Source organism: Crinia signifera, chromosome 3 (assembly GCF_055691185.1).
Source record: "Crinia signifera chromosome 3, ASM5569118v1, whole genome shotgun sequence".
Taxonomy (NCBI): domain Eukaryota; kingdom Metazoa; phylum Chordata; class Amphibia; order Anura; family Myobatrachidae; genus Crinia; species Crinia signifera.
The window spans coordinates 138,808,635-138,829,335 of NC_139219.1; the positions used below are offsets into that span (position 1 = coordinate 138,808,635).

Consider the following 20,701-nt stretch of genomic DNA (forward strand, 5'->3'; position numbering starts at 1 on the left):
CTGCCCTGAGTCTGAGCTCCGTAGACGGGAGGTGCGGAGGTGCACTCCCTCACCCATAGAAGCGGCGGACATCTTAGATCCGGCCGCTCGCGCCGGAGCGATACCCCCCTCTGGAGCTCCCCGCTACTTCTGGGGGCTTCCCCTGACCGCCCCTGTGCCCTCCGGAGGGAGCAGATTAGCACTAGGCAGACGAACACTCTCTAGCGGAGGCCCGGAAACGGAGGCCTACCGCGATACTGAAACCGGGGCCTAAATTTTACACGCAGCCGCTGAGCGGGCTCCACAGGTGCTGGGAGGCGGCGGAGGGGGATTCCAGGCCTCCTTACCTCTCCCCAAGCACAGAGGTCTCTTGACCAGTCTTGGGGGCATCCCTGAGAGTACTCTAAAGCCCTGAGGAGCTCCACAGGACCTCAACCCACCAGAAGCCCTGCAAACACCCTGGTACCTTCACTCAAGTGGTGGTCAGGGGCCACCCACTGATCCCTGCAGCAGCCCAGTCCCCCAGGCTGGTTCATTGCACCTAGATAACCTCTGGACTCAGTGAGGAATTTACAGCCGACAGGGTGTCACCCAACCCCCACTGAATATTGGTATACCCAGCAAAATTCCACACTGACCGCATTGTTATTATTACTATATCACTGACCCAGTGATAAATGAGACTGTGGCGCCACCTAGGAGTGCTGGCTCTAACTGCGACCTATAATCTTAATGCTTCTCTAAGAGCTATGTCCTAGGCGGACAACTCCACACCTGGATAAGCTCTCTATGTAATCTAACACCTGTCACGCCCAATCACCCCGCCTCTATTTACTGGATCCTGATCTCCCCCCAACCTAATCGGGGAAGCGCTGTAGGCCCTGAAAATGCCCGGGAAACGCAGCAAGATTTCTAAACCAGTCCCGCAGGTGGACTTCTTTAAGTCCCCCTCCCTGGGCTCTAAGAAGGGAAGTGAGACGAGGTCACAATCACCTAAACCTCATTCCTCCTCATCTACGCAGTCCACCTCGTCATCGATGGATCCTCCTCCTTCAGATGCAAAGGCCTTGGATGACAACCAAGCCCTTACAGTAGGCTCCATGAAGCTTCTTTTATCTCAATTTAAAAAAGACGTGTCGGAGGAATTTAAGAATACCTTACAAGAATGCCAGAAATCGATTGACGACTTGGGGGACCGTACAGATCATATGGAATCCAAAATGGGTGAGTTCGCCTCTTCCCACAATGTCCTGATCTCGTCCCACGAAGCACTGCAGGCCGAGGTCGCTTCCCTGCGAGACAAGCTCTCAGATCTGGAGGACAGGTCTCGCCGAAACAACATCAAACTCAGAGGGGTCCCGGAAACAATCTCCAACAGCAGCCTGAACGACTTCGCAAGTGACATTTTCCGGAAACTCCTTCCAAATACCTCATCCTCAGATCTACTGATTGATCGGATCCATAGACTGCCCAAAAACAAGGGTGCCCCGTCTGAAGCCCCTCGCGACGTCCTCATGAGGATCCACTTCTTTCACATTAAAGAAGCAATTCTCAAAGCAGCAAGACCCTCAGAGGAAACGACCAAAGCCTTAGGCCCTATACAAATCTTCGGAGATCTCTCCCGAGAAACGCTGGCCAAAAGACGTTCCTTTTATCCCATCACTGCTGCGCTCAGGAAGGAAAACATCCTCTACAGATGGGGCTACCCTACCAAACTGCTTATAAATAGAGGCGGCTCGACAGTAGTCATCTCAACCATTGAAGAAGGGAAGCATTTTTTATCAACCTTGAACCCCGCTAGATCCTCGCCAGGCCTTCCGTCGGGGAGTGGACTTCAGCTGGACTGGTCCGCCCCGGACACGGATCACTAGAAGCGGTACCTTGTGTTATATTTCTCCCTAAGGCCCCCATGGGCGTGTTAACACTAGATGTAGAATTTAATTTATCTAGTAAAGTTAGTTCAATTAGTCTATTTTCTTAAAATGTTGTTCAGGCCCCCCTGTAGAACAAGATACTGCCGTCAGACCTACGTTCTGTCGATACCTTGCAGTATTTGGTGCTAGCATTTGGGTGGCCCAGAGACTCTTTATTCTCTTTATTCACTATATTTCTTCAATGTTGAAAATGTTTTTATATTAGACAGGTTACTGTTGTTTCTCTTATTTTCCATGCCTTCTCTTTTTTCCTTCCTACCCATCATCTGGACTTTGTCTAAATGTCCAGGTGTGGTGGCTCTCCGCCTACTCATCCACTACCCCCCCCATCGATGTTCCGAGTTGCCATGGTTTGGCATCCTACTACCCCCCCCGACAGGGGGTTTCTGTCCCACCCAACCCCTCTCATTTCCCACTCCTCTCCCTCCCTCCCCTGTCACTCTTACTGCATACCAGCGGTTCTCGCCTTTATATCTGACTATGGTATCGTTTATTATATACCCACATATAGATTATGGTTAACTGTCTCTCTATAAATGCCAAGGGCCTCAATTCGCCAAATAAGAGGAGGTTAGCACTAGATTACTTTCATAAACAGAAGGCCAACATTGTGGCCGTACAAGAAACACATTTCATGGCCTCCGCCCCTCCGAGGTTCCATGATAGACACTTCCCCCACTGCTATACAGCCAATGGCCCAGCTAAGAAGGCAGGAGTTGCAATCTTGATCTCTCAACAATGCCCCTTCTCCCTCACTTCCCAATTCTCTGACCCTGAAGGTAGATCTTTGATTTTAACGGGCCTCTTAGACAATAAGGAAGTGACTATAGCATCCTGTTACGCCCCCAACACCAAGCAAATTGCATTCTGCAGGAAACTCTTCACAAAGATCCAGCAATTAGCTAAAGGAGCCATACTACTACTAGGAGACTTTAACTTAGTTCCAGACCTATCAATAGATAACTCACGGAACCAGTCCTTGCTCCGTAGACATGCCCTCCCCCCCTCAAAGAGTATCAAGCAGTTACTCTTAGAATATGACCTATATGACGTATGGCGGGTTAAAAACCCAACGGTGAAAGACTACACCTTCTTTTCACACCCACACAGTACATACTCAAGAATAGACCTAGCCCTCTCGGATAAGTGGTCTGTCAACTCTTTTTCCCAGGTCAAAATACTCCCTAGAACGTGGTCAGACCACTCTCCGCTGTTGCTAAAGTGGGACATAGCCACTAGAATAATCACCCCGGGTCCTTGGAGGCTAGGCTCCCAAAGCCTCACCCACCCAGAGTCCCACAAAGTAATCCAGGAAGCCGTGGAGCACTATCTCTCAGAAAATTCCTCAGGGGACACCTCCACATTCACCCACTGGTGTGCTCTCAAGGCGGTGGTAAGAGGATCCGCGATCCAGATAGCTGCAAAGCTTAAAAAAGATTATAGGAAAACCTTAGAACAAGATGAAATCGCCCTGGCTTCCTTGGAGTCGGCCCATAAGGCAGACCCAAATGACAAATCCCTCTTTAAGCTGCTAAACGAAACCAGAGACAGGGTCAACGGTCACTACCTAGCCACGGTACACCGCAATATTGCTAGGCTGAACCAAAAATACTACCTCCTTGGCGACAGGGCGGGAAGGATGTTGGCTAGGAAGTTGAGGGGCAAGAGAGCCAAAGAAAAGATCCACCTGATTTACTCAGAACACGGAGCGAAAGTATTTGACCCCAACGAAATAGCTAATGTCTTCTCAACATACTATTCTAAACTATACAATCTAAAGGGGGACCCCAACACCCCCCAGCCTGACGCAGAAGGAATAGAGAATTTTTTTGACAAAATCTCCCTACCTGCTTTGCCCCCGGAGGCCCGTTTATCCCTTAACGCCCCCTGGACCTCGGAAGAGGTACAGTGCGCCATTGATTCCCTACCGATGGACAAGGCCCCAGGACCAGATGGCTTCCCATCAAATTTTTATAAAACATTTAAATCCCAATTATCCCCTACACTTGTCAAAGTTTTTAATGAAGCTTCTGAAACTAAGAGTTTCCCCCCAGAAATGCTTGAATCCCGCATAGTTACCATACCCAAACCAGGTAAACCTCCTACCTCGGTCCAAAATTATAGACCCATTGCGCTTCTCAATTCAGACCTGAAGCTTTATGCTAAACTTGTTGCAAATCGAATAAGCCCTCTCCTCCCTTCCCTCATTAAAAATGACCAGGTGGGATTTGTCTTAAATAGGCAGGCCCCAGACAACACACGCAGGGTTATAGACGTTATTGAACATTGCTCAGCAGAAATGACCCCCCTATTGGTCCTATCGTTGGACGCCGAGAAGGCATTTGATAGGCTCCACTGGGGCTTTATGCAATCAGCCCTGGAAAAGTTTGGCTTCCAGGGACGTATATTAGACTCTATTTTGGCCCTTTATTCTCAACCCTCCGCTAGGGTATTCACCAATGGCTGTACATCACGAAGCTTCCAAATCTCCAATGGCACTCGCCAAGGGTGCCCCTTATCCCCCTTAATATTTGCTCTCGCAATTGAGCCTCTAGCTGAACGCATTAGAAGCGAGAACTCCATACTAGGCCCGATAATTGGTAATCTTTCCCATAAAATAAGTTTATTCGCCGACGATGTCCTATTATGTATCTTAGACCCCATAAACTCCCTTCCTGCCCTACATAAAGTATTGAGAGAATATTCTGAAGTTTCATATTATAAACTCAATACAAGTAAGACGGAGGCTCTACCGTTAGGCCTACCGCAAGAGCTAGTCACACAGCTGAAAGAATGCTATAATTACTCCTGGCAGCTCTGCTCTCTAAAATACTTAGGAATACAATTGGCCCCCGGAAAACATATCATTGATTGTAATTACAATCCCTTACTAAAGGTTTTCTCTGATTTAACTAGGGATTGGATGCTACACGATGTGTCGTGGCTGGGGAGAATTGCGGCTGCCAAAATGGTTCTCCTTCCAAAATTGATGTACCTTTTCAGGTCCATTCCAAGACTTCCCCCTAAGGCCGTTCTTCAAAGATTTAACCAATTTATATCTAAATACGTCTGGAAGGGGGCTAGACCCAAGGTAGCAAAGAAAACCCTAATAAAACCCAAAACAGGTGGAGGTGTGGCATTTCCCGACTTAGAGCGCTACCTTACTTCCTGTATCCTAAACCAAGTTAGGGACTGGATGTCACCTATTGATCAAAAACCCTGGGTAGTCCTGGAAAGCTCGTATTCCCACCCCATCCCATTGGTAGACTTACTGTGGCTACCCCCTACTATAGCGCGCCAAATCACAACACAATGTAAATCTGTCCAAGTAACACTTGACGCCTGGCATAAAGTCGTAGAAGCTACAGATAGAGCAACTCTACCAGCCCCCTCTTTGTCACTTAAATCCCTTAAGTCCCTAATCCCTATACCCCAGCTGAATAGATGGGTAGCTCAGGGTATATCCTCAGTTGGCGATCTCTACATAGAAGGACACCTCAGATCGTTCACGGATATACAGAATAATTATAACATCCCAAAGCAGGACTTCTTTATATACTTACAATTAAGAAGTTGGCTCCAAGCACACTTACCAGCATCAAGCCAACCCCCCTTTATACCTACATATTTGAAAAATTTAGCGAGCACCCCCTCTCATAAGGGGGGAATCTCTAAATGGTATACCCAGCTCACGCCAGCCTCGGATGGGCATAAATCGCCTTCCCAAACACAGTGGGAAAGAGACTTAAAAGTGTCCCTCTCTGAGGAGGACTGGGACGGTATCTTCAAGTCGTGTTTTAAGATCTCACGTTGCTTACACCACTCTGAAATGTTTTTTAAACTTATCCACAGAGCCTACTTCACTCCTGAGAGATTGCATAGGATCTGGCCATCCACCACGAACCTCTGCTGGAGGAGATGTGGGCGGGTTGGAGACCTTATCCATGTCTTCTGGGAATGCCCGGCCTTGCGGCCCCTCTGGGCGGAAGTATTCCTCCTGATAAGCACTATCCTCTCCCACCCTACTGCCCCAGACCCAGCACTTGCACTGCTTCACATTTTCCCACCATATTTCTCTGTTGCAGACAGATATTTAGTTGGCCACGTGCTCATAGCCACCAAAGCTATGATCGCCAAACAGTGGAAATCAGAGGTCATCCCGACAGTAGATTCCATACGAAAAAAAATCCACAAACACTATACCTTTGAAACCACCGGCTCGAAATACTCCTCTGCACCAAGCTCAATAATGATGAAATGGTTTGGTTGGTCCCTCTACTGCGATAAGGTGGGCGCCACAAACCTGTTAAGCGACTCTTCTGAGGCCTCTACTTTAACCTCTTCCACGGTTGGCTTTTAGCCTTTGATCTTTACTGTATATTGTTACCCTATTTACTTCCAGAGTCAGATGATACACCAACTGATCTAAATACTGGTATAACCCCGCTCTTCCAGATCAGAGATATATATCAGTTCAAATATGTCTGCCATTAGATAAGCAATTCGATGCAAATGTTCTCTGTATCTCTCTTTTGTACATGTTCCCTCCCTTCCCTTTTTCCTTTCTGTACCCCCCCCCCACCCCCCACACAAAATGTCTTACAAACGAAATTTCTTGCAATAAAAATTTAATGTGAAAAAAAAAAACACAAATGTCTAAGTGTTTCAAGGTTTAATTACTGCTTAATTAATAGTACTAATTTTGTATTGGATACATGCTTTTTTGTTGTTGTTGTTGTTGTTGTTGTTGTTGTAAATAAGGCTTATCATATATTCAAGCCAAGTTGTTTTATTCTCTTAAATAAGGCAACTGACCACAGAAACTGGTGACGGTCCCTTTATAAGATTTCTGATGAATAATTTCTATTATTATGTGTTATGTTGCTATATAATTACTGAGTACATATATGTACTTAGTGAAGGAAGACAGATTTTTTCTTAAAATAAACATAAGAATTGGGAAGGATCAATAGGCAATATCAGTTCATCAATAACCATATGTATATGAACTGCATAACGGGAATGTAAGTGAAAAAGTTATACAAAGTTTTTAGAATGTCAATGCAGGAAAAATCAAAAAAGAACTTCAATTTCACTCACCTTGAACTGCCATAGTGTAGCCTGTACAGCAGCCTGGTCAGAAAGGCTCGTGGAGTTCGATAGTGCTAATTTGGATTTTATAGCTGATCTCCAATCGCCGCTCATCCAAGGAGGTCTGGTCTTAATGAGTTCTCCTGAAAAACAGGGTTGCAATTTCTTTCCCTAGAGAATAGATAGTATAAAGAGTCGACAGTGTCTAGGTCGACAGTCAATAGCCCACATGGTGTCAAGGTGGACATGGTTGACATGAATAAAGGCCGACATGCATTTTTCATGGAATTTTTTGTATGTCAATTTGTAGATTTTATCACAGGGACTTGGCATGCCATGCTTTGGACCCTTTACTGCTCCCAGTCGGAGTACATGTGAATGATAAAATTATAACATGTGAAAAAGTTTAAAAAAGGAAAAAAAAATCTAAAAACCTAATGTAAACACTTTCCCGGACACTGTCAACATATCTGCCAGAAAAAAAAACAGTGATGCAGGAGGGGGAGGACAGACATTAATGAAGGAGGAAAAAGAAAGAGTGGGAGGATAGAGAAGTTTGAAGAGGCAACATGATCGAGGAGGATGATAGAGAATACCATGTATTGTATTGTAAGTTATTGTGGTATCAGCTTGACACACCTTAACTTATCAAGTTTCAACACCCTGCACAACCAGACAACACATTCTTTATGAACTATAATCAATTGATATTAAAACCCACACAAGTACAGGTAGAATATACAAACTCCACACAGTTAGGGCCATGGTGGGGATCAAACCCATGACCTTAGCGCTGTGAGGCAGTAATGCTAACCATTACACCGCCTGTGCTGCCCCACATTGTCATTGTCATACAGACATGTATTCATTATCTCCTTCAATGATTATTGCAAGTCACCTTACTGGTCTTCCCAAAAATAGATTCTTATCATCAACAATGTATTTTGAATGCAGCTGCCTGACAGACCTGCCTTGCCAATCGTTTAATGTCTGCTAATCCGCTCTGTCAGTCCCTCCATTAGTAACAGCTACTCTACCCATATTCAATATACAATACTAATCAAACTGCACCAACATAAATCATTTTGCTTATTTCAAAATGTCTCCTAACCTGACTCTTTCTTATTGAACCTCAAATATCATATTCAAAACAAGTCAAACATTGAACAAAAAAAAAATTGTAGGAGGTCCAAACCACAATTTTCTAACATTTTCCAACGTCTCACATCATTAACATAAGTCAAGTAAATATCCTAAAACATTCAGAAAAAATTAGAAAAATAAAGGGAAATTTAGCTCATTGTAATGCATACATTATCAAATATGTTATGTTTACTTATTAAGAGTAGGATTCATAGGATAATTGAATTGAAAAGAAGAATCACATACCGTAATACCATCTTATTAAAGAAAAAAAACTATAATAATACAAGTAGCTGTTAATAACATAGAGGAAATCGTTATGACTATATGACATTGGATAAAAAAAACCTAAACTAAGTTAATTGAAACACAAAGAAAACCCCCAAAAATACCTATATATATGAAAATGCCTGCCCCAAATCCAGGGCCGTCAATCAATCCATGGACTGATCCGGTCAAATAGCAGGAAGCAAAAAAAAAGGTAAGGGAGAGTACAGAAAAATTCTGTGCAAATACGAGTGTATATATAGTGGATTTATATATAGAGTGGGTTTAAGTACAAATAATGGAATGGAAAGGATTTGTAATATCTTAACCTTGAAGCTTAACTAAAATGGAGTGCAAATAATGAGTGTCTTGGAAATAAGCAAATTTGTGGTATTGGGAGAAGATTAACCCCTTCAGTGGAGTTTTTTTTTTGGGGGGGGGGAGCGCTCCCCACTGGGCGAGTTTTTTATGGGGAGTGCTCCCTTAAAAAAAAAACCACCACTACCTCCCCAGGTCCGGGCAGCGCCGCTGCACTGTCAATCAGCAGCTGCCCGGACATGCGCCGCCGTGTCCCTGTCCCTGGCAGCCGGCTTTTTATAAGCCGTTGCCGGGGATTTCAATAAGAAACCCAGAGGGGAGGGGGGAGGAAGAGGGAGGAGGCGGCGCCGCAGAGGGAAAACAGTGGCAATCCCAAGAATTTTCCGGACTTGCCAGACTGGGCACTGAGGCACAGCCCGGAAAATTCTCGGGATTGCCACTGAAGGGGTTAAAGCGCATTAAAACACATGAAATACACACAAATACATTTTATTTGTGCATGAAATAAGGTTTTAAAACATGAAACAAAGTTTGTGTACAATCTCAGACCCTGAATTTGAATGCCAAGCATTTGCAAAACAGGAAGAAGGTTTATCCTAAAGAGCTCTGGATACAGGCTAAGTTCTCCACAGTCCTAATTTTTAAGTTGTCTTACTGAGAATAAGAGCCATAATTCTGAAACGTATCAAGGGACCGGTTCCCACTTAACGATAGCTTCATGGCCACAAATCTTCACCTTTATGGAGGTTACTGATTGATTATAAAGTACAAAACTATATATAGAACATTCTTCGCTGTATAGACCTCGCTTTAAGGTCCCTTTTGTGGTACCCCTGATGAAGTTGAGTTGCTTTGAATAAAAAGACTATTGTCCTGAACGGAGTCTACGTCTCATTCTATACAAGGATTGAATGATTATATTATGTTATAAATGATATTATATTGAATGATTATATTATGTTATAAATGATATTATATTGAATGATTATATTATGTCATTTAAATACAATGTCATTTAAAACATTTCAGAAATGAAAAGTGCAAGGGGGCCCCCCTGTCTAACGTGACCCGGGCCCCCCCGAAGGCTTAATCCGGCCCTGCTTGCCCATATATAGCCAGAGCTTCAGACTTTATCAAATTGATTGAAATACCCACAAAGGAAGAGAAACGGTTAATGGTATCAATTGATGTAGGAACAGAAGGTTTAGGGTTAGATGTAAAGGGAAGTATGTAATCTGCAAAAGCAACAACATACAATTCTCTGGTACCTATTTGTATACCTTGACATTCAGGTAATAACATAATATATCGAATAAGTGGTTCAAGTGCTAAATTGAATGGATGATAGGATACCACCAAAGAGGGATTTTTGCCAGGTTTTTGTAGCAATGATTCTGCATCTTTCATCCACACACATTACCGATTCCAATTCACAACTACAAAACGTGTTTCGAGCTGTATCCACTTTGTGGAATACCCTCCCACACAATAAACGTTACTTGAAAATTTACCTTACTGGACAAGTTTATCAGATTCCAAAACCACCCAAATAAGCTTTGTAAGCTACTCAATTACATCCCATCTACACAGTCCACGCATAATTTCACATATTTTCTCTTTCTTGACTTTCACATCCTCCTGACCCTTGGCCAACACTGCTGGATGATCAAATCATACAATGTGATACATATGGATGACCGGTGGTTGGGATTCTGGCAGTCAGAATATCGACACCAGCATCTCGAGGTAGGGAATCTTGACAGGGGTCAAATAAGTATACTCAATTGATTATACTCAATCCCCTCAACCATTTGCACAGCCTCATCTTAATCTTCCCCCTCCAGCAGCCTAAACCTAACCCTGCAGACTGTCAATAATCCTCTTCGCTAGTGACCTAACCCCACACTCTGTGCCTTAACCTACCTCCCATTACCAAAGCCTAACACCCTCTTCTAAGTGCATACCCTGCAGTCTAACCCTAATCTCTTCCATCCCCACCTCCCCTCTGGCCTAGCCCTACATCTCCATACAGCCCATTAAGAACCTCAGCAAACTTGCTAAACCATTATACAATACATTCAGTACTGATTGTGTTCAGGGCTTTCCAACCTATATTTTTTTTTTATTACTGCTGTTTCGACTTGTAAACTGTTTAGGAATATACTGTGATATCAAATAAGCAATATAATAATAATACTACTCATAATAATAATAAATAATAATACCACCGCCACCTTACGTGGTCATTTTTACATTCTTCCTCTTATTAAAGAAACAAAATGTAAAGCCTTTCAATGTTTATGGTTACTCTCTATGCACTCTTCCTCACCATCAGTACAAAGTCCCTTCCTCCTCATAATCTCCTTCACCAATCAGAGTTTATGACTGTGTGTGTAAGCATAATAGTACACATACAATGAAAAACATTTGCACTGACAACATATAGATGAAAGTGGATAGCTATATTTCCTGGATTGGCTTTGTACTGTATAGGGCTAAGCAGATTGCTTGGGCAACATTTTGTGTTATGTACACAATGATACTGAATGTCAAAAGGTTGTGTTGCCAAGTTTCTTTTTAGTTTGCATTAAGATAACTCTGTTTAATCACTAAACTAATTGGAAACCATGGAAATGTCATTACACATCCAAATACTTTGTAGGGGAAAAGAGTTAACTTTGTTTGTTTAATCTGAGTTGTTCACTATTTAAATGAATAATGCCAAACACAGTATTGACTAAATGCACCAGCGATTTTGACCAAGCAATTTTGTCTATGGGCGATTTTGACCATACTAGAATTAACATACTTGCTTGGTATTCATTGCAGATCTCCTAGTGAATATCTCCCTCAATAGTGAATAGCAACGATTTTGACTAGACAGCCAGCGATCTAGTCAAAATATTCTTGCCTGGCAACTCTTTTACGAAGCGATATTATAGGGTGAATTGTCTAACCTTGACAGAGATCTTTACTAGCCAAGCAATTTTGACTATGTAGTCAAAATCGCTTAGAAGGATCGCTCTTTGTGTACACCCCTTTAGACTGCATTGCTTAAAAAAAAACTAAAAAAACAAAACAAAACAAAAAAACACTGAGACAGGTCAGCTATCCATCCATTCACTAACTGCATTTAAATGTTTTTTTTTTCTTATCTAGAGGCGACTATACAGTATGTTATAATTTGTTGCTCAAAGTATCAAAATATAAATTGTATAAAAAAGTATCAAAATAAATTGGAAATCAGCTTGTTTTTGTGTGGAGGTTTATTGCAGTGTTTAAAGTTGGGTGAGCTTGACTGTATTAAACACATTGGGAAAATCATTAGCTGTTGAGTGAATTGCATATGGATTTTCACCTGCCGAGCACCGAAAAGGGGGTGCAGCTGCGAGAAATGGCCTTGGATTGCCCTTCTCGGCAAAACGAGCCCGACTGCTTTTAAAGTCGGCCTCGTTTTGCCGCGATTCCTCTTCAATGTTGTCGGGAAAGACAACATTGAATAGGCACCCGCCGCTATTTCCGATGGGCAATTGGAGATCTCTCCTTTAGTCTGTCAAGGTATACCTATTGGCTCAATACCCGTCATTAGTTAATAAGTATCCCACCTGCTTCAATCCATAAATAAATAGCACAGAAAGTTGTTCTTTCTTGAAGCATCACATCCTTGGGCATTACTAGAACTTTGTGGGCCCCAAAACAAAACCCACACGCACCGCACACACATGCATTTTGCCCCCCCCCCCCCCACCACCACTACACACACAGGAAAAAAGCCCTGCATCAGTGTCAGTGACTGTGCGCAGGTGGCATGTGGCTGCGTGACCTATGATACCAATTCAAACCACTGTAACACCATCTGTAAGTTCACAGGTCACATTACCAGGAATTGTGATGCAGCATTGTGTGTTGGGACTCTAGCAGCCACACTGCACCCACTACGGTGTGGCAGCCTTATGTGGACAATGGAGCGGGTCTCCATCTGGTCCTGCATGGCAGCCTGAGGACTGCCGTTTTCTGTGCAATGTTTGCTGAGTTCTGTGCAGTGTGCTGCTGTATGCAGAGAATACACCTGAATTGCCTGTGCTTAGCTGGCAGTGTACACTGGCTGAGCTTGAATATATCCCATGCTGAAAAATCCCAGCCTACTTCTATGGGTTAACAACCAGGCTCTTGTGGTGCTCGAAGGGTAATTCCCAATCTTCATTCAAAAACCTAACCTCCATTGCAGCATGAAACCCGGAACTTCTGCCAGGGACTCTGGTGCTGCTCTCAGAGGTGTGCCCTTCCCCCTGATCTTTAGGGAAAAGGGAAGGGGTGGCAGGGAGCAGGCAGATACTTCCTTCTCACCAAAAGCCATGAAAGAGCTGCTACAATCCTATATGGTGTGTCTGGGTGCAGAGGTAGTCTAGGTCCCATAGAAGCCACATCCCCTGCAACCATGGCAGTTACACCATTGTTCACATAAGTTGTAGCCTTCTGAAAACACCTACACTGGCTCTCAGTGTTTACAAGAATCCAAATCAAGTTACTCACTCTTGCTTCAAACAAAGCCCAAACTCCTACATATGCACATCTCTAATCTCAGCTCAAAAGGGTTCGGTACAATATCCCATGGAAAGCTTTGCTACTCTGCTCCTAAACCTACCCCTAACATCTCTCCCCCCTGCAGCCTAATGCTAATCCCACAGCAGTACTTACCTTCGGGATACAACAGGCTCCTGATGGCTGGGATCACAACCGCATTCTTCACCGTGTGCCTTGCTGGTAACCATTTTGAGGAATATGCCACAAATATTATTGAATAAATATACCCCTATGCCATACATAGTCCCATCAAAAAACACTTATATGCATACATATGTCTTTGAGTTTTGATCTAGACACACAACTACTCACGCTTATACAGCGAAAGCCTTTCACGGAGCATCTTGCGCAGCCATTTCTCCTGCAGCCTTTCCTCAAGCTCCTCTTTACCTTCCTTAGGGTGGTTTAATGTGCCATATGTCTCAGCAGCTTCCCTCGGAGTCAGATAATCTAGGCTACATGCACAGGAAATATAGTGTCTCTTCCAGGCTCCATACTCATTGTCTGGTGGAGTGTATGGCAAAAACCAGCCAAACTTGGTGCACTTCGGCATCCATAGACAATCCTGTCAGGAACATTTACATTATCTTTTAGTGACAATAAAAGTTGCCAATATTGGCATTAGTGTAGGGGTAAACCTCGGTGTCTAGCAGTCAGCAAGAGCAATGTCTACAAGCAGGTCATCATCTATTGGGAGCACCTAGCAATAGAATTATGAAAGAAAAAACAGGTTATCTCTAACCGTTTTTGCTCATATTCCGCTTACTGTTTGTGGATGCGGCATAACAAACTGTAAGTATAAAGCCAATCGTCATGGTGTTTTATGCACCTGTGTCTATGATCCTACATAACTCTGCACAAGTTACATCTGCCCCACCTGCAGTGCACATGGTTTTGTCCACCTAAGAAGGATTTTGTCAGAAAGAGTGAACTAGAATAAGGCCCTATGTTCCTCAGATGAAAGAATGAGAATTTGATGATGTTATATTTTCTTTTATTTAATGGTTTTTCATCCCAATTGTTTGTGAAATATATACTGATATAAACATCAACCGGTTGCAAACTATTGTTATATTGTGCAATAAATCTTTTTGTATATATAAGTATTTTAGAGTATTTCAGTGTTGAAATCATATGCCAGGTCTCATAATAATTAGCGCAAAAATTTATATATTCAGGCATCATCTATTTTTTTTCCTAAATATTTTTATTAAGGATTGAGCATTATAATATGTACTTGTTTCCTAGAACGCCACACCGATTTTGATCGGTTCGGAAAAATCGCGTCGATCGCATCGCATGCGACCAAATCGCATGCGATGCGACCGATGCGATGGACCCTATTTTTACATTGAATCAAATGTGAATAGGGTCCCTGGGACCCTATTTTACATTGGATTCAATGTAAAATTGTCCCTAGACCCCAATTTTAACCCCCCTGATGGCTCAAATGGCCCCATTGTGAACGGCACCCCACGATTGACGCCAACCCGAACCGTGGCGAGCGTAGCGAGCCCGCGTGAGGCGGCGGTACGCGTCCTCCGACCGTTTCATACCCCTACTATCAACGTCGGCGTGGAGTTGAGAATATAAAGTGTGGCGAGCGTAGCGAGCCCGAAGTGTGGCGAGCGCAGTGAGGGGACGCGCATTACTTCACAGGTATACGCGTCCCATCGCGGGGCTCGCCACACTTTAAATTCTCAACTCGCCGACGTGGATAGTAGGGGGTATGAAAAGGTCGGAGGACGCGTACCGACTATGCTCGCCACACTTCGGGTTGGCGTCAATCGTGGGGTGCCGCTCACAATGGGGGGGGCATTCATTTATAGGCTTGACGGGGGCATATACAATGAGAAATGGGCCATATTGGCCCATTTCCCATCGTTAGCTATGTAAAATGTGCTTAATCGCGTCTATCGCATTTGTGCCATTATAATGGCACAAGACCGACGCGATGAACGCGATTACAATGTTAAAAATATTTTATTTATTGAACCCTATGGCAAAATCGGGTCCATCACGCCGGTCGCGTGCCATGTTAATGCACGCGGCCGACGCGATCAACGCGATTTTACCTTTGCCGGCAAAATGGACCTGATTTCAAAGGAAATTGGGTCCATCGCGTTAATCGTGTACCTTAAGTTAAGGTTTCACGATTACTCCCGATTGTGGCCGTTCTAGGAAACAAGTACCTTATAATATTACAATCAACAAAATGCAGTTGTAGGAGTTACAATAATACAGTATGGAATCAATGTACATTGAGTAATAGTATTTCTTATCCAACTTTGCCGAACAGACAAATAACAAAAGGTATAGGTGAACACGGCCGGAGGGCCACCAAAACGTGAGATGGCTATGACGCTGGAAGGTCTATCGGGGCATCCCCTAAGAGATTCCTAGTCTCGTACCATTGTGTGGACCTAAAACATTTATAAATCTGTATTTTAAGATCATTTGATAAGGAGTCAATAAAGCCCTCCCATATTTGAAAAAGTTTCTCTGTGCGTTCCTCCTTTTGTAGGGATGTCTCCACCCACTCCATATGAAAGACATGGAAAAGTTTCACCCTAAACAGTTGTACGGTTGGAGGGTCCGCATGAATCCACTGATGTAGGATGCATTTGCGGGCCACTGCCGAGATTATAAGCATTCCTTTTTTACTGTCAGGTATTATTGGTGTATTGGGAGGGAACACGCTCCAGCAAGGCCCACTCCGCCATCAAAGGCAGGCTGTTTAATAGGTAGGTCATAGAGAATCCCTGCACCTGTTTCCAAAAGCAGGATATGAGAGGACAATCCCACATACAATGCTTGAATGTTGCCCCCGAACTACCGCACTTTGGGCATGCATCAGCTTCAGAAATGCCCATGACATAGTGTCTATGTGGGTAGAGATAACCGTTGTGATAAATGTTGTAAAACATTTCCCTTTACATAGAGGAAGGCATTGTCTTCCAGGAATAATGGAATGAGCGTAGCAGGTGTTTAAATGAATATTGTGGGAAGATCTGCAACCATGTAGATATGCCTGTTCGCATGGTGTCTAGGGCAATTGGAGTATGTAATATTTGATAAAAGGTCGAAATGGCTTTTCTTCCTGATGTTGGTCTAAATAGCAGCATGTCTAGGGCATTAGTTTTATCAGTAGGTGAGAGATATTTAAGAACCAAGCTCACGTAATGTTGGGCTTGATACATGGCTAGAGCCTGTGATCGGGGAAGCGCATATTTTTCAGCCATGTCTTGGACCCTCAAAGGAGCTGATGCTGCGTCGTTTACAAGGGCCTGAACATGCCTAATCCCTTTGTTTTTCCATGATTGGAAAGGTTGTGATGCCTGGCCTTCTTGGAATTCTGGGTTCGCCATTAGTGGTAGAAATAGGGAATGATGGCTATTCAGTTTATGTTTGTTTCTCGTGTGGTGCCAGACTGTCCATGTCGTTTGCAGAAGGGGATTTTGGGCAATTGAGGGTGCAATCTCCTTTTTGTGGCAATGTAGAAACGCTGATAAGTGTTGATGAGGTAGGAAAGACTAATCTATGGTCGTGTCTGTGTGATTAGAAGTATCATGAATCCAGTCCCTTATGTATCTAAAGATACATGCCTGGTTATAGATGCGAAAATTGGGAAGGTTCGTTCGTTAGTTACAGGTTGTTGTAATTTCCTTGGTAGTTTTTTTTGCCAAATAAATTTGCGGAATATCGTGTTAATGTGTTTTTCGTCTGTGATAGATAATTGAAGTGGTAACATTTGTAATGGATATAAAATCTTCGGGAATGTCATCATTTTTAATAGGTGAATGCGTCCTAAGTAAGATAACATTAAATGTTTCCAGTTTTCTAGCTCATCTAGAGCTGACTTTATGGTTTTAGTGATACTTAGGCATGTATATTTTTGGGTATATAAATTCCTAGGTAGTTTATTGCACTTGAGGCCCATCTAATTTGGCATCCTCTAGCCCACCCAGGCCAGGTTTGAGAGCCCAGATAAAGCCCATGGGATTTATGCTGATTTATTGAGAATCCAGATATAGAGCCATATTCCTCTATTTTTTAAGGATAGGTATAAGAGTAGTTTTGGGCTTGGAGATATACAAAAGCAGGTTATCTGCGAAAGCTACCACCTTAGTTTCCTTCGTCCCCATAGTTATTCCATGGAAAAATCATCTATTACTTTAAACTGATCCCTTTTGTGGCTGTATGCTAATTTATAGGCATTGTAATATCAAGCTTACCACAAAATTGTCACATAGTAATAAAACAGCATATCTTCTCACTCTCATTTTCTAGGCCATACATGTGATTATATCAAGCAACAATTTAAAAAAATAATGTTTATTTAAAGAAAGACGTTTCTCTAAAGTGAAGGTTGGTGGATGTTCCTGTGAAGTTTCCAATTTTGCACAATGCTTTGGTGGGCACTTGCAGTTTGTGGAAGTGTAGTTACCATCACTAAGCATAACATTGAGGCCAACTATACAGTTTTCTTATCCTCCCTGCCTGGCTCAATTCTCTTGTCTATTCTGCAGATATATAAAAAAGATGTCCAAGTACTGCCGAGTGACAATGAAGGATACATAGCTCTAAATAGTCATACTTCAAGAACCTAATCTACTCTCAAGCTTCTTACCTCTGGCGTCTCTTACACCATCAATGCTCTCATCAACTCCCTACTTCACATCCATTATTGACGCCAAACATCAGGGCGCCACATCCCAACAAATCCTCGACAACCTTCACCCTCCTTCCCCTGAAATGCCTCCCCATCCATCTCACCAACTCGGACCTTTTTCTCACCCTGTGTCTGGAGATTAAGTGATGTCCCTCCTCCAGTTGAGCACATCTACACTTCCCCATTTGACCGTATCCCCTCTGGCCTCCTCTGCTACATCTATCCTTCTGCCTGATCCCAATTTGCCCCAACTCAGTCACTAGCTTTCATCAGACACTGCCCACTCTGCTTTCAAGCATGCTCTTAGCTGCCCTATTGTTAAAAAACTATCCTTGATCCTAAAACTCTCTCCAACTAACAACTCATCTCTCTCCTTTTTTTGCCCCCTAACTCCTTGATAAAAATTGTCCACAACTCTATTACTGACTTTCTATCCTCCCATTCCATGCCTGACCCAGGCCAGTTCTGTCTCTGTAATCTCAACGCCACTAAAACTGCAATTTATCCTTGCCTCCTCCCTCTACTCCAAACCACAAATTTAGTACCTCCCCTTACTTACAATACCTTCACTGGCTCCAGTTACCATTCTAAATACAATTCAAGCTTCTCACATTTTAGTACAAAACCCTTAAAATGTTATACTTCTTACTCCTACCAGCCCTCTTCACTCCACAAATACATGACACCTCTCCTGCCAACGGTTTACTCCCACCCATTACTGCATTCAATGGTACTTCTTAACACTGGATAATGTTTTCAATTTCCCCACAGCATCCCCACAAGGAAGAGTGGAGAAACAGCCTGGAAACTTCTACAATAAAGTTGTTGGCTGCTTATGGGCTGGGAGAGTGGTACCATGCCATGTCATCAATGCCAGTGTCACAAACTGTGGTGAGCAGAAAATGGTGTCTCCACTTCCTTCCTCCCTGTCAAGAGGACCCAGGTGTAGGCCTACCTAATGGGCTACTGCAAGACCTGACTAGTATAAACAAATACAGTCCATTAATGGAGAATGTCTATGATATTAATAAAAAGCTTGTAGCACTATACCTGCTCAGAGAGGAACTTCCAGTGCCAGCTGACTTGCGCCGCTGAACAAAGTTCATGAGGACTGAGGAAGGACATAATGTACAGAGAGAGAAACCTGGGCATAACTGTGGTAAAGTCTAATTTGGCAACAGGAACCTCTTCAGTAAAGCAACCCCATATAAATCTATAAGGAAATGAACAACAATTATTAGTAACTTACTTTCAGATAAAATGTACGTAATAAGTCTTATATTACTACAAAAGTAAAATACAACAGTAATAATAAAATATATATATATATATATATATATATATATAGAAAGCAAGGTTCCTAGTAGACCGCAAGGTAGCCAGGAACTACACGTCACTGCAGCACTTAGTGAAGAAGGTGAAGTCTTTATTGCATAGCCTCAACGGCTCATTTCGGGGTTACTTCCCCTTTCTCAAGAGGCAACAACAAGTACAACATACAATGTGACAGCATGCCTTTAAATAGCAGTTATTGGCGCCAATTCGTTGAACGCTGGACATTACTGCTGAGCCCGTATACCTGTGATCAGGTCCAATGGCAATGACGTAAGTGGCTCACACCCACAGCGCCATTGCCCTGGAGACCAAGCACGGTCTTCGGCTTGCAGAGCCGGCGGCAGCGTCTGGATCTCCTAGGCCGTCTTGAGGGCGCCTGAAGTATCCAGTACCGCAATCGACGAGCTCATTCGTCGATTGCGGTACTGGATACTTCAGGCGCCCTCAAGACGGGATTCCATGGTAACTTGGACGCGGGTGTGAGCCGCGTCTGACTCCATGTGATGACGTATGAGGGTTGCCTAGGAGATCCAGACGCTGCCGCCGGCTCTGCAAGCCGAAGACCGTGCTTGGTCTCCAGGGCAATGGCGCTGTGGGTGTGAGCCACTTACGTCATTGCCATTGGACCTGATCACAGGTGTACGGGCTCAGCAGTAATGTCCAGCGTTCAACGAATTGGCGCCAATAACTGCTATTTAAAGGCATGCTGTCACATTGTATGTTGTACTTGTTGTTGCCTCTTGAGAAAGGGGAAGTTACCCCGAAACGAGCCGTTGAGGCTATGCAATAAAGACTTCACCTTCTTCACTAAGTGCTGCAGTGACGTGTTGTTCCTGGCTACCTTGCGGTCTACTAGGAACCTTGCTTTCTACAAATTTCTACAAGGGCACGCAGCTTTACTTCATTTCTTCGTGGGAAGTGCCGGTCCAGTGTCTGCATATATATATATATATATATATATATATATATATCACCAACAAGGGTATATAAACACTTAGCTATAGCTTAGCTTAGCTGTTGCTGAAGCAGCCCATAGAAGCTGAACGCAAGCGCAGTACAGAGGTTTGCACTGCGCTTACGCCAGTCCTGGTGCCTGTCATCATAGCACAGGTGCCGGGAACTCTGCGGTGACCGGGAGGAGAGGCAGCGACAAGGGGGGTGCCTGCATCGTGGTACCCCCATGGTGGCTGCGGCCAGAAGCAGCCCCATACCCCCAAAAGGTACGAGCCGCCACTGACCAGGACCTAACCAATCTCTGGAAACCAGTACTTTGCGGCTATGGGGCATGCATAAATTAGTACCCATGGAGTTCTGTTAGTAGGGAAAGGGCCAATTCATGAGACGGCCAGTTGCATGCCTGTGATAAACAGCTATTCAC

At 43.7% G+C, this 20,701-nt stretch overlaps 1 protein-coding gene across 1 annotated transcript in view; it reads right to left on the reverse strand.

The window, feature by feature from the left end:
- ECT2L (epithelial cell transforming 2 like) overlaps positions 1 to 20,701 on the reverse strand; it is an 83,285-nt gene that overhangs the window by 53,655 nt on the left and 8,929 nt on the right. Inside the window, exons 3-5 of the mRNA XM_083176588.1 lie at positions 19,039 to 19,201; positions 13,629 to 13,881; positions 7,014 to 7,147 (exon numbers count right to left, since the gene is read on the reverse strand). Of these exons, the coding sequence (XP_083032714.1) occupies positions 7,014 to 7,147; positions 13,629 to 13,881; positions 19,039 to 19,201 (550 nt within the window). The remainder of the gene's footprint in view (positions 1 to 7,013; positions 7,148 to 13,628; positions 13,882 to 19,038; positions 19,202 to 20,701) is intronic.